At 46.5% G+C, this 14,353-nt stretch overlaps 1 protein-coding gene across 2 annotated transcripts; it reads right to left on the bottom strand.

Annotated features, from left to right (window-relative positions):
- Positions 1-652: 652 nt before the first annotated feature.
- On the bottom strand, positions 653-11,038 carry ODC1 (ornithine decarboxylase 1). 2 transcript variants are annotated; one of them, XM_075049141.1, is made up of 11 exons: positions 10,761-11,038; positions 7,610-7,755; positions 7,267-7,440; positions 6,925-7,097; positions 5,913-6,047; positions 5,674-5,755; positions 5,257-5,340; positions 3,772-3,934; positions 3,574-3,686; positions 3,076-3,290; positions 653-1,121 (listed from the first exon to the last, which is right to left on the bottom strand). In XM_075049141.1, exons 2-11 carry the CDS (start codon positions 7,709-7,711, stop codon positions 980-982), a joined length of 1,383 nt encoding a protein of 460 aa, XP_074905242.1. In that variant the 5' UTR covers positions 7,712-7,755; positions 10,761-11,038; the 3' UTR covers positions 653-979. The 2 variants fall into 2 exon arrangements, with proteins under 2 accessions (XP_074905242.1, XP_074905243.1); XM_075049142.1 differs by lacking the exon at positions 10,761-11,038 and adding an exon at positions 7,928-10,686.
- Between the last annotated feature and the right edge of the window lie 3,315 nt (positions 11,039-14,353).

Below are 14,353 nucleotides of genomic sequence, written 5' to 3'. Positions count from 1 at the left end.
TTAATCCAAAGTCAGAAGTTTAACAGGGTAGTATGTATTTTCATGACATTAAATAAGAGCTTCTAATTGTATTGCACACAAAGGATGTTGAGTCCCATCTCTTATCATCCATTTTATACTAAAGCCCTAAGCAACAAGGGTCAGAGAGTAGTTGCCACCTACTAGTTAGCCACAGAGTTTCAGCTTCTTAAGTTCTTCCCATAACATTTTGTCACATACGTAACAAACAGCTTGTCAGTGGCAGCCATGGAGCCTATGTTGTTTTCTCTCATTAATGACATGTTTAAATAGCCATCAGTCCTAGCCACAGCAGTTCTAGACCAACATGAATAAAAATGTCACCACATTGAACATGCACTATGAAACTATGTTAAGCCCATGTTCATCAGTGAAAGGCAAATGTGATTCCATGAGAATTCATACAGTAGTTAACTTGTGATTAGAAAAAGCTGGACTATCAACATCTTAAAAAGGACACTTACTTCAGTAAGTTGGGAGGGCAAAGGTAGGGGAGGAGGATGGCAATTGTGTTATTCATTTATTAATAAGCTCTGTGCTTGCAGCATCTGCTCTGCCTTCATATATGCTATAAGAGCAATCCATGACTGCTTAATTCTCTACAGATTAAACAAAGACCAGACCAGTTATTTCAATATACTTTATTTTAAAACAGGTAGGTCACAAAACACTAACCTTAGCCCGTTCTGCCATACACAAGCTACAAATACTTGTTTGACAGTTGAGGGTCAGTCTTTAGTAGCATACATGAAAAGTGAATAAAAATCCATATAAAACAATATTCAAATAGTTTCCATAGGAACACAGATAATTGTGACCCATCTCCTAGTCATTTTTGTTGCATTTATACCAAAACTAAATTTAAAAAAAAAACACTTAAATTCTAGCAAGAATTAAGTTAATGGTCCCCCAAATGCCCTAAATTCAATGACTAACCTTGCAGTTAATTACTAAATATTACCTATACATTAATACTAGCTGAAGCACAAGTTGCTGGATATTCAATTCCGCTTTCCCAAGCACAAGAGAGTGGCAGACTAGCAACATCCTGCTCCTCCACCTCAGCTAGGAACCCTTGCTCCTTAATCTGCTGCATTAGTTGCCTAGAAAGAAAAAAAAGCAACAGTCAAAAGAGTATTTCACTACAATGTGCCAAGAAGCTGCTAAGCAAAGTAATTTTTTTACTACTGGGGAGCATGAAATCAACTCTTTACTCATCTGCAATCTAGACAGTATCACCAGAGCAAAAAAACCCAAAGCAGAATCAATGCAGGTCACTTGTAGCTGGCAAGGCTTTAGGGCAAGTGCCAATACCAAGCTGGATTCACGATTTCTGGGTAGGATCTAGATCTGCAAAGATGTACCTATATATCTGTAGCTACATCTGTATACCACACACTACAAAGATTTAATGATTTAGTAGTCATTAGTTCAGATTTCATACCTATGTCACTGACTATCCCTTATCCTATACCTTCGCATTCCTGGCTAACTTGAATCAAGTAAAATTATGGATGACAGAATAGGAATGTAAATGAGCTGACCAGTGAGAACCATGTAACTCCTACCATACTCAGACTGGAGTTGTATTGAAAGACAAGCTCAGAAGAACTTCAGAGGACTTGGTTATCTTTTACTATATGCAAGGCAAGAAGTTGTGCTACTACATGGCTCCCCATATACTACTAGCTTTTACTTAGACATGTAGTCATCTTGCCCCTTATCTTCAGTTATCTAGCCACAAATTTAGTCATACACCTTTATATATGTAGATTGCATTCCAAGAAGCTTTGCCTGTGCTAGAAAGATCTGCACCATAACTTCATTGATACATCCTCCTCAGTTAAGGGCCAGCTTGTATATCACAGAATTCTCCTGCCAGAACAGAAAGTGTAGGGGGTCATGTAGGGCTGAAAGGGCTGTAGCCTTGGATGATGGTTATGTCTGCATAATTAAGCTCAGTATACCTCAAACCAAGTATTACATTTTCACAGAAACCCAATGCTATAGTGAAAAAGCTAATTCTTCTGCAAAGCCATTTTTAGTTCAATTAGACACAAGTTTGGAGTCTTATGGGAAATCTAAAAGCTTCATTTGGTTTGAGGAATGCTTCAATGGACAGAAGGTTTCACTAAAAGAAACAATACAAGCCTTGCTTATAGAGGCAAGGCTAGTAAAAGGATGGAGGTAGCTTCCTCTTTTATGGCAGGAATTCCCCTGAACTTAAGCTTTTTTCAGTAAGTTTGAAAGCAACCCAATAGCAAAGTTAATCATGCTTTAGGGTAATACTGCTGCCCAAATGCTCTCTGCCAGTTTAGTAGGCAGGCTTCAATACAGAGGTAAGGGCTTCTTCTTACAGGAAATCCCACTTTTATAGAAGATGCAATCTGTTAAACTGCCTTGCACAGAAGAGTATCCAGGTTACTTTAAACTACTGTTTAAGGTGCAGCTTTACGGCATCCTCATACTCAAGAGGTAGTCCTGCTTTCTTTGCTTACCTGTTTAATAACTTGCCGTGGAGATCTGGCACTCTGCACTGAGCAATGAGCCAGAGCTCAACCTAAACCAAGGAACAGCCCTCAAAGAGAGATCATACTGTGAAGCAGCACTATTGAATGTTCCTGTCTCCTGCAGTCAGGATTCAGCAAGTCATCAACTTAGAAGACAGCACACAGAACTGTGATTGACTGGTCTAATTACTGGTCACAGTAGCTAACTGTAAAGAATCTGTAATGATTCTATACGTTGTGCAAAAGTGAAAAACACCAGCCAGAAGCCTAGCTTAGTGAAGACTCCTAACGTTATCCTTCTAAAAGCACCTCTCCTGAAAGAGAGTACATCAGAGAAAAGAGTAACTGGTAGCGTTAGGATTGTTCTAAGCACACAACAAAAACCTTCAGAGGCACTGCCTTCTTCCACACCACAAGGAGGTTTTCCAAAAGCAATGGCACCAAAACTATGGGCCCTGTTTGTTAAGGGGCAGACAACTGACATGAGCTCTTCACTATAGTCATCTGTATCAAAAGAACCGATGGATCAAGATACTTAATTACTAACCATGCTGGTCTTGATATCACATAGTGTATTGTTGGCCTCTGGAATCCATTGAAAGTAGAAGCTGCTGCAACAGTATAGGCACCCATGTTTTCAAACAGGATCCAGTCACCAACTTGCAACTCTGGCATATTAAAACGCTCAACAATACGATCTAGGCCATCACATGTTGGTCCCCATATGCTGCAGGAATAGCAGCTGTCATCTGGTTTAGATCGCTAAAGAAGAGAGTTGAGTATAATTAGACAATCAAAACAGCTTCCAGAAGTAATATCATAATTAGTATAACATTCCACCTCACAAGGAAGAGGAAGAATAGCTGCTGCTTGCATGTCCTTCTCCACCCTTGGCTTTGAATTAATTCCACTGCATGCTTCCTAAGCCAAATGCCAAATTCTGGCAACATGAAGGGAGCAGTGAACTGAGAAGTGACTGCTGTGACAAGGATTCTCCTACATCCATTATACATGACTAGTATGTGATACTTCTGAATGAGCATACCTTCTGCAGAACTGGTTTAACATGTGCGTGATCATACAAGATGCAGTTGAATGATCCATAGACTCCATCATTCACATAGTACATAAGAGTTTTGTCATTTGCATCATCTTCATCTGGAAGAAGTTGAGATACCAGTAAGAGAATGCTTGGAAAGAAACACAGTTGGCTAGATATAAGATTAGGTCTAGATTTACATACCATCAGAACCTGTTTGCTCCTTTAATACAATTTTTTTCGCAATGATGTTGACTGCCAGCGTGAATGCTGATGCAACATAGTATCTTCCTGGCTCTGCAATAATATTTATTCCAGAATCCAAAGGAAAGTATTTATCCAGTGCTGGGTTGATGACACTCGTAATCTAGGGAAGAATCAGTTGCCAATATTAGTACTTCAGCAGTTACTCAGGTGCTATTTCAGAAGTCTGAGATGGAGTCAGACTTTCATGCTCACGGTGATACACTGGTCAAGTGTGTAATAACTATTTTCATATTGTAATCTCTATTCGTTGCCTCTGCTTTATTTTCCTATTCAAACTTTTGTTTGGGATTAAGTTTGCACAAAGCAACAAAAGCAGACATCACTTGCAGCTTAAATTTTTAAGTGATCAAACAGTTCATGTTTGAGTTTAAAGGAATTCTCCCCACTAGACTCATTAAGCCAGCATTAAGGCCCTGCAAGTCCCCATGCTTCAACTTTAATTCCTAGTTTACTTGCAGTTCTGCTGATCATGCAATATTCTCCAACTTACTGCATCCTAAAGAAGTCATCTCACAGGATCTTGAGAACACAGAATGCTTTGTCACCACCTTCGAAATTCAGTTGCCTTCATGAACAGAGTTATTTCCAAGTTCTGAAGTTATCAATGATTATTAAGCTGCCTCCGACTGCAGCATGACTGCATTACACCATGGAGCCCAATGACAGCAACATTTGCTCTTGATGCTTCATGTAAGTCAATACTACACTAGGAGAAGCCAGCCTTCATTAAGAGGCATTATAAGTGAGGCAACATTGGCCCACATTATTAGCAGAAAACTCACTTTATGTAGCTTACTTGCTGTCTCCTTGTGTAAATATATAACATTGTTTAATGCAACTTTAGACTGGCAGGTGCTCTGACAACACTGCTGTAAGTGGAAGTCCTATTAACACCCAGAGAACGTTTATCTTCTGAAAGCAGAAATATTTCTGTGCAAAAGCAGACTGGAGCCTGGAGAACTGATCAATTAAAAAATGATCCAAAAGCTGGCTCTAAACCAGATCAGACACTGATCTAGTTTGCTACATCAGTGCTCATGCCACTGCCACATGCAGGGCTGTATGGGTTCAGAACTACTTTTTCACCCCATTTGGGAGCATCGCCAATCCAGGTAGTCTGAAGTACAGCATCAACTGGAAGAAATCTATGCCAGTAAGAATCAAGCCTACAATTAAAATTTGCTTTACAAGTTTGATATCTCTGCATGATTATGCAGTCATTTAGCTACGTATCTAAGGAGTTCATCTGATCTTCAGTTTTCAGATTAATTCCCCCCTTTTTCTCTAAATTCAGTTTCTGACCAAGCAGACAAGTTCTTACAAGTGTGTCTGCATACCAATATAAAAACAAGATTTTGTTTACTCCATACAGCAACATTCAAGAAGACTCCACAACCTAAGAAGTTCTTAGCAAAGCTATACCTCTTCAAATTTAAGCTTGACATCTTCAGAGCCAGGGAAGCCACCACCAATATCAAGCAGATACATACTGAAGCCAAGTTCAGCCTAAGATGAGATTAAGGGCAACACTGTTAAGAAAGCAGTACTTGGTTTATCCTTTTAGCTTAAAAAGCAATATAAAGTAATTTCATTAACACTTGGAACAGAGCTAATTCATCATGTTCAAGTAATAGTCACTTGAGTTTGAGCTGCCGGTTTTAGCACATCTGTAGGAGAGTTTTGCAGAACTGGTCAAAGTAAGCCATGGTGACCTCAGAAATTCCAACAACATGAAATTAGCAACTCAGCTAGCTTTAAACCCTGTAATGGTTTTACATTTGATTCAGTTTTGCCACAACAGTTGAGCAGTAGTTCCAGAGAAAGTAGAACTAGACTTACTCCCATATCAAACACACAGCGGGCATCAGAAATGGCTTGAACAAAGGTCTCTGGGTCTGTACATCCACTTCCAACATGGAAACTACAAAGAGATACAAAATATCGGTTGCTATTTGGCAAACTAGTCAAGAAGTTCATACAAAACTCAAGTCACCATACGCAAAGGCATCTCTATTGTCAGGCAGACCATTTAAAGAAATCTTATTTAATATGACTGTATTTTGATGTTATCAACTCACCTAACTCCAATGATGGCAAGGTCAAGTTCTTTTGCACGCTCCAGAAGAAGCCTGCTAGTCTTAAGTGTAGCTCCAAATTTAACACTCAGACGACAAACTGCTTTGGAGTCATCAGTTGTAATGCGCAAGACTAACCTAGAAACAGGAAAAAATGAGGGTTTAAGTTCCAGTATAAAAGACATCATTATCAGGCACATATATCCTTAGAATGAGACTGAGCTTAAACATACAAGCTTTTGTCCTGGTTTTGGCTGGGATAGAGTTAATTTTCCTTCCAGTAGCTGGTATAGTGTTATGTTTTGGATTCACTGTGAGAAGAATGTTGATAACACACTGATGTTTTCAGTTGTTACTAAGCAGTGTTTATACCAAGTCAAGAATTTTTCAGCTTCTCATACCCAGCCAGCAAGAAGACTGGAAGGGCACAAGAAGTTGGGAGGGGGCACAGCCAGGGCAGCTGACCCAAACTGGCCAAAGGGCTATTATTCCATACCATGTGACATCATGCCCAGTATATAAACTGAGGGGAGGAGTTGACCCGAGGGGGATCGCTGCTCAGGAACTAACTGGGCATCAGTTAGCAAGTGGTGAGCAATTGCATTGTGCATCACTTGTTTTGCATATTCCAATCCTTTATTATTATTGTAATTTTATTATTATCATTATTAGTTTCTTCCTCTCTGTTCTATTAAACTATTCCTATCTCAACCCACAAGTTTTACCTTTTTCCTTCCAATTCTCTCTCCCATCCCACTGGGTGGAGGGAAGCAAGTGAGCAGCTGCGTGGTGCCAAGTTGCTGGCTGAAGTCAAACCACGACAGCTCTCCTGTCTATCTCTTCCTAACGTGCCAGTAAGCTATACAGGATTAGACTTCACTGGCTAAAAATAGGTTTATTTTCTCATAATTTTGCAGCCCATCTTAACTAATGAAGAATAAGTTTCAGATAACAGCAGATGTTTCCGTAACTTGGGAACCCAAGAAAGAATTATAGAACAATTAGCATAACTTACTTGGCTTTTGGATGAGCCCTTGCAACTTTCATTAGTTCTACTTCACTATCAAATGTCATCATCTGTACACCACTGCTGGCAGCATGTTTGATTTGAGATACTTGTTTGCAGGGATTTGCATATATTATTCGCTCAGGAGGTACACCAATGCTCTGTACCAGCTGTATTTCCGTCTGAAGAAAGAACAGATTACACTTGTGAAAGATTTCTAGATGGGTGATCAGACTAATCAGTACAACAGAAGTTACAGCACTTGGTTATGCTTAATTTTATATGAACACATCTTGTAAAGCTGAACATACACTAACATCACAGATCAGAATACAGTCATCAAGATCTTACCTTACTGGCGCAATCAAATCCTGCACCAAGAACAGCAAGCGTCTTCACTACAGCTTTGCTGTCATTACATTTTACGGCATAGAAGGGGGTTACCCGAGGAAGGGCTTTATGCCATCGCATGTGCTTCTTTACAATATCCCCAAGGTCAGCAACATAGAAGGCATCTTTATCATCCTAGAGCAAATACACATCTTAGAGTTACAAACAATAGATAACAGGATAAGCCTAGAGGTCAGCATCTGAGTAGGAGCCTGCCTTGCAGAAAATCTGCAAAGCCAACTTGTTCCATTATTTTATAAATCTGTAGCATCACGAAATGCAGTCATTCTCCTACCATACTTACGGAAGATGACACTTCATTTATTTTTTGGTCAAGGATATCCTTGGCAGTAAAGCCTTCATCAAGGAAGGTGAATTCAAATTCTTCATTGCTGAAGCTACTCATGATTTCCAAAATTTCAGCTTTATGTGAAAGGATTTAAGTACAAACTGTTGATGCAAAAATAACATTCATTACTTCATTTAAATTCATACAGTTTACATTCAACTACTTCACTTAAATTCATATAGTCACTATATGACCACTACATTGTGGTCATATAATTTACAATTATACAAGTCCTACAATGATCACGAATAGCAGCATAGATTAGGAACTTACAGAGATGACAGATCAGATTTAATCAGAACCAAGGAGGCACTCCACAAAATAATCTTGCTAGCTTGAAGGCAAGTTCTCCTTTGTTCAGCAACTGTATGACGTACTAAACCTATTCAAATTAAAAAAACCCAACCAACCAAACAGCAACACCTCAGACTAATAATATCTGACTATTTATATAAGTCCCTGAAAGTTTACACTGTCTTCCTTCACCTCTACATTGGAACTGTTAATATTACAGCAGTGTCAACATAGTTACCACTGTTGGGGTTTGTTTTTTTTTTTGTAACAACTCTTAAACACTATTGTAGCTCACCAGTTTCTGGGAAAAAGGGTTTACATGTTACTACAGACAGAATCTGAAGATGTTACCAACTTCTGAGTAGTAACAACTCTCACTAGGTCAAAGCCAGTTGAATATCTGGATTCTCACTGCAGTTCAGACTATGCATAAACCAGCAATGAGATCAGGGCTTTCCTTCAAGTTGCTCTGTTGGTGGTTAGAACTTCCCTGTTCTACCCATCACCCCCAGGCTACATGAAAAGAAAGCCTCAGCTGTCAGGAGTGACAGATACACACTAAGAGTGGTTCCTAACTGTGGTCTGCAAAGTCTTAACAGTGATCCCAATTAACACTTTATAGCAGGATTTTACAGTAGTCCATAACAAATCTTCATTGTTAACAGGAATCTACCAGCCAAGTAGAAAGTCCCTCGAGAACCAGAACTAAAAGGCAAAAGCACATTCCTCTGCTATCCAAGACCTATGAAGTCCATGGCAAAGTGTATGGGTCATCCTTTTACTGGGTAGTCCAAATAAAGAATGACAGTCTCCATTAAGCTGTTAACTCAAGCAGAAGTGCGCTACCTTTTAAAGACCTCAGCATTGCAAGTGACTCATAGGGAAGATATGGTTTCATGTAACCAGGTCTAGCCTTCTGCTTCTCTCAGCACTTTTTACACTCAATCTAGTCATACAGATTTGGACCAAAGATTATGCAAACGCTAAATTATTCACTAATCTTTACTTACATCGCTGTTCCCTCTATTTTCAAAAAGGCTGTTTATAATAACATATGAAAAAGAACATATATTTTACAGCTGTTACAGATTAACAAGGTTCTAACACTAACAGAATCATTGGTTCCATACACTGTGTATACTAAAGTCCATTAAACTTTATCTACTGAAGGACTTTGAAAAGTCAGTGCTTATACAACTTCATTCCAGCCTTCAGAAACATACGGCACCTGAACTGCCAGTGTCAAGAACCACTCTGCATCTTTTTGATCGATTCTCACTTACCAGAGACAAACCAGATTTGAGATTCAAACTAGATTAAGCTTAAACTAATGAAATAAAAGCCAACAATCCACCAAGCCTCATTCTCCCCCTGGTCTCATTCACATGCAGTGTTAATTCTCCCAGAAGCTGGATTAAAGTCTCCTCTTAAAAGCCTCTTTGAAAGGACCTTAAGAAACAGCAAATTAAACACTTCTCAGGAAGCTGTCTGTTACTGAAGAGATGCTGCATCTTATGGTAGAACAATTTCAACGAGATGCTGCAGCTTTGCAAAGAGCGATTCAGTGAATTCTAGCTGTGGTTAAGTGAACGCCATCCAGAAGAATTTAGTTTATCCTCCCCTCTGCACAGACCTGTATGAAAAGCACTTTTCCTATTAACCTGTAAAAGGGGAATTACTTTTGCTGGTCACAGCAGACTTTGTTAAGAAGTTCTTGCAAGCTTTCCATCTCCACCTCATTGCACAATTTTAACTACAGAGTAATTACAAAGAATATAGGCAGAACATGATCACGTAGATGCAAATTGTAGCCTCCGAGTGTATATTTCTACTTGGACTGTGTGCAAAGCATCTGCAGCTTCCCAGAAGAAAGGCAATTTCTGCTCGTTTAGAAGCTGTTCTCCAGAACATTCCCTTATTCGGGAGCTGTATTTAGACACAGCTGAGTCATACCTGCAGGCTCTGTACTCAAATACCAAAGCTGCGTCTAGAAAGGGTGCCCGAGGCGCTCCTGACCCTGGAGTCCTGGATCTAGCAGATCGCTGCTGACCGCTACCGGGACGGGAACGGCTAGCTGCCCTACTCTGGCGGAGGGTCCACCTGCCCGGAAGCCCGGCTGGTCCTTTACTCGAGTCGGCTACCTGGCTCGGCTCAGCTCGGGCCGGGCTGCCCGACCCGGCCGCGGGGCACTCAACGCTCCAGCCCCCGATGCCGAGGCCTCCCGAGGAGGCATTTCGGTTTGCCCTGGCGGACGCCTTTATTAAAGTCCCCTTCGCCTTGCAGCTTGGCCCCCCCAACCCCCCACCGCCGAGACCCCCGGGGGGGACGGGCGCTCCGCGGAACCGAGCGGCTCCCGCCTCGGGGCAGGGAAGCCGCTCCGCTCCGCGCCGGGCCGCCTTGCGTAAGGGCGGGCAGGGGCGCCCCGAGCCATGTTCCCGCCGCGCACCTGCCTCTCCCCACCCCGGAAAGAGCCCGGCGGCCACGGCGGAGCCGTCCCCTCCCCCGCTCCCGGGACGCGCCGCCAACATCTCCCCGGGCAAGCCGCCGCCCGGAGCCTGCCTTTCTCCCCACCCAGCCCTCGCCCCGCCGGGGCGGGGGATTCCCCGGGCGTGGAGGGAGGCCCCCGTGCCCGGCGGCAGGAGCCGGCGCCCAGCCCGGGCCGCTTTGGCAGCGGCCCCGGAGACACGTGGCTCCGCGCCGGCCGGCTTCCGCCGCCGCGCGCGCCTGCCCCGCCGCCCGCCCCGGCCCCTTCCGCTCCGCTCCCCGCCGCGGCCCGGCCCGGCGCGGCGCGACGCACCCCGCCTCGCCTCACCTCGTCTCGCCTCAGGCGGCGGCGGGAGCTGCCGTCAGGCCTCGGCGGCGGCCGGTCCCCTCACTCCGAGCCGCTTCCTCCTCCTCCTCCTCCTGCGAGCCGGGCGCGGTGCGGGGAGCTGGGCGGGAGGCGCCCTGCTGCCGCCTGAGGAGGAGCGGGGACAGCGGAGCGAGCGCGGCGCCGCGGCTGACAAAGCTTCGCCACCGCCGCGGCTCTCCTATATATAGGGCAGCCGGCGTCGCTATGGCAACGCACCAGCTCAAACCAGCCCCGATCGGCTGGGACCGGGTAATGACTCTGGCCAGCCGCTATTGTGACGTCGGCAGCGAACAGGCGCAGGGCGCGCCACGCCCCCCCTCCGCCCCGCCCGCCCCGGCCCCTGCCGTGCGCTGAGCGCGTCGGGTCTCTGCAGCGGGGCTCCGCCGCGGCGGCCCCCCCCGCCCGGGTCCCCTTCCTTCCCCCGTGGGGCCCGCAGGGTGCGTGGGCCCGCAGGGTGATGCGGGCGATGCCAGCCCTGCCGGCTGCCGGCAGGTGCAGGGGCCTCAGCGCCCCGGCCCCCGCGACGGCACCCCTGCGCGTCCTGCGTAACGTGGGAAGGCGGCTGCGGGAGGCCGGGGGAGTCCGGCTGTGAGCGATGCTTTTGGCAGACGCCGGAGGAAGGGCCAGAGGACCCGGAGTGCCATACCCGTCGTGTCAGTGGGGCGACACTGGGAGCGTTTGTCCCCCGCAAAGCCGTCTGGTTTCCGCTGTGCTCGCAGCCCCGATGGTTCACATGTCGGCACTGGCTGCTGCCCGCAGCGGTGCTGCCCCTGCCTCCGTCCCTGCCCGCCGAGGTTGGTGTCCAAAGCACTTCTCATAACACTGACCATCGTTTTTTCCTTTGCTTTTGCTTTGACGCTGATGCCTGTTTCTGCTGTAAGGTTATTTTGTCTCCCTGCGTGCTGGCATGTTTAAAAAATGAGCTTTGGTGGAAGTCATAAGCAGGTATAAATTGCACGCTTCTCTTAACCCATTTCTGTTTTAGCCCTGAACGACTGCACTTTCTGCCCTCACCGGGACAGGTGCTTTCAGCCCTTCTCTTTAAAAAGTTCAAGTCTTATCCCATGGTGGCCGCAACCCCGTGGGGACTGAGTCCCTGTCCCGTCGCTGTACGTGGGAGCTCTGAAGGATGAGGCTGCCCTTGCCATGCCAAAAAGGGGCACCCCTTGCCATGCCAAAAAGGGGCACCCCACCTCCAAATCACCAGTGGCTATTTTAACTAAGAGCTAATGGCTTTCTGAAGACAGAGACATTTGGCTGGCCCGTGCCCTTCTGCAGAGCTGGTGGGTGGGCACCGCACCATGGGGAAAACCCTCGGCCCTGCATGGGGAAAGGTGATGGGAAATGCCAGCTGCTGTGGGGTGCGGGATCCTCTCATAGAGGTACCAAAAAGGCTGTGCCCACCTGCCTCAGAAGTCCCATCCTCCCGCCTCTTCCACCGAGCCCAGCTGGAAAACCCACCATATTTCAGGCAGAAGTGGATCAATGGGATGTCCTTGTCCCCCCGCCCCAGCCCCCGCTGTTGGAGCTGAGTTGGGGGGGTGGGGGCCAAGGCTGGGGCTCCAAAAGAATCCCTTGAAGGAGTAAAATAAAGGAAAACACCAAGATCAAGCAGATAAGAAACAAAAGGCGAGTTGGGCCACAGCCAAAAGAAATGTCTGGGGACAGAGCTGGCTTTGGTTAAAATAATTAAAAGAAAGAAGGAACAAAAGCCCCTGAAAGATTTAAAAATATATTTAGTCTGTGTGTGTATGTGGCCACACACACAGGCACGATTTGGAGAAGGTTTTCTAAATAATGGCAAGCCTGCAGTGGGGAAAACTGTCCCAGTATGTAGCATCCACATCAGCTGCTCCCCAGGGCACTACCTTCCCTGGACAGCTATTCCTGTCACTGCACGAGGGTTGCCTGTGCTGAGATAACTCCTCAAAAAAACAGAGGAGGTTCACACCACCTCCTCTGCCAGTTAACAGGGCAAAGAACAGGGCTCGCAAGCCTCTAGATTTGACTCTGTGGGCAGCAGATGCAATCTAGGTGTTGGAAAAGCTGCCAGAGAGTGAAGCGAAGGGCTGTCCCACCACCGCAGGAGCCCAGCTACTCGCTGAGCTGGCAGAAAAGCAGGGACTGAGGCCGGGATGGGGACGGTGGTCATCACCTGGCTCCAGCGCTCGACCGCGTTGCCAGTACCGGCCGTTGTTCCCCCTTTGCCTTCTACCTTCTGGCTGGGGCTGAAGGAGAGCCCACGGCTCCGTCCCCACCGGGGTCTGGGTCAACCGACCTCGGCTGGGGCAGGAGGGCAGCTGCCAGCAGGAAGGTGCTGCTCAGATATGGATGTGAGAAAAGATGGAACCATACTTGAGCCTGGAGAGGGAAGGCTGGACTGCTCCAAGGGAAAGAGGCAGGAAGAACAACCACAGGGTGCAATTATCTGAGGAACTGACACATTCGTTAGCTGTTTGCAGGTGATTAATAGCGATTTTATATCAGCTCCTCAAAAGGATGGGATTACTGAAATATTTTGTCCCGCTCAGAGTTTTTGTCTCTGGAGGCTCCTTGAGAGCTGCTGGTGGCAAGGACTGGCTGTGAGGAGCACGAGGTTTGCGGGAGGTCTCCCAGTACGGGGAGGGAAGGGGATTGGACCTGGGTCACCATGCCAGACAGCCAGGGACAGCCTTCAGGCATGTCAGGCGAGAGAGAGCAAGGAGTCACATCCTTCACTGCCCATTTTCTGGCTAGTGCCCTGACTGCTCTGAAGGGCGTGAGGAGCTGCACAGGTCCATGGGTGACAGGAGAAGAGCAGATCCTGGGTCTGAAGAGCTGGGAGATGCTCCTGCAGCTCCTCGCAAGTCACTGCCAGTCTCAAACTACCTTACACAAAGCAGTTGCGTGGGCCAAAAATGTTTTCCAGAAGAGGGCACTGGAAAAGCATCTGTTGGCAGGAGACTGGCTGCATCTTCCTGATGTTTCCCCTCCTCACTTTCTCTCCAAGCAGGACCCTTGCTGCCAGGAAGGGACAGGGGACGGGGAGGACTGTCCAGCTGCCCTGTAGCTGTCGGTGCCTCCTGCATCTCGCAGCAGCAGCAACCTGGTGGTGCCTGGTCCTGCTGAGGGATGGGTCTCCTGGCTCTCGCAGACCCCCGAATTTGGGAGGAGCTGGGGCCAAGCTCCAGGTTCCCGCAGCCGCTGGCCGGGCAGTGAGAGCTGCCCAGCGGGAGACAGACAGGCTCCCCGGCCAGCACCATCATCACAGCCGCTTGAGGAAGCCTCGAGGTAATGCCTGACATTTCTCGACTGCTTGCTTTCCCTCTGAGTCTACCCAGGGGCTTTGCGCTTCTTAAGAAATTAAGCCTTCTGACAGCTCATGGAGGTAAGTTAATAGTACCTCCACTTTATGGATGAAAAAGTGGTACAGAGGGAGACTTAGTGCTTTACCCAGGATTGCGGAGGGTAAAATCCAGATTGGGGTGTGCCAAGCTGCAGACCTGTGCAAGGTGGAAATCCTCTGCAGGCTGTGGGGCGCACGACACGTGCGTGAGGGACTCCTGTGGGGCTAC

Source organism: Buteo buteo, chromosome 17 (assembly GCF_964188355.1).
Source record: "Buteo buteo chromosome 17, bButBut1.hap1.1, whole genome shotgun sequence".
Taxonomy (NCBI): Eukaryota; Metazoa; Chordata; class Aves; order Accipitriformes; family Accipitridae; genus Buteo; species Buteo buteo.
The sequence above is the reverse complement of the archived record's forward strand: the minus strand, read 5'-3'. Positions and strand labels throughout refer to the sequence as shown.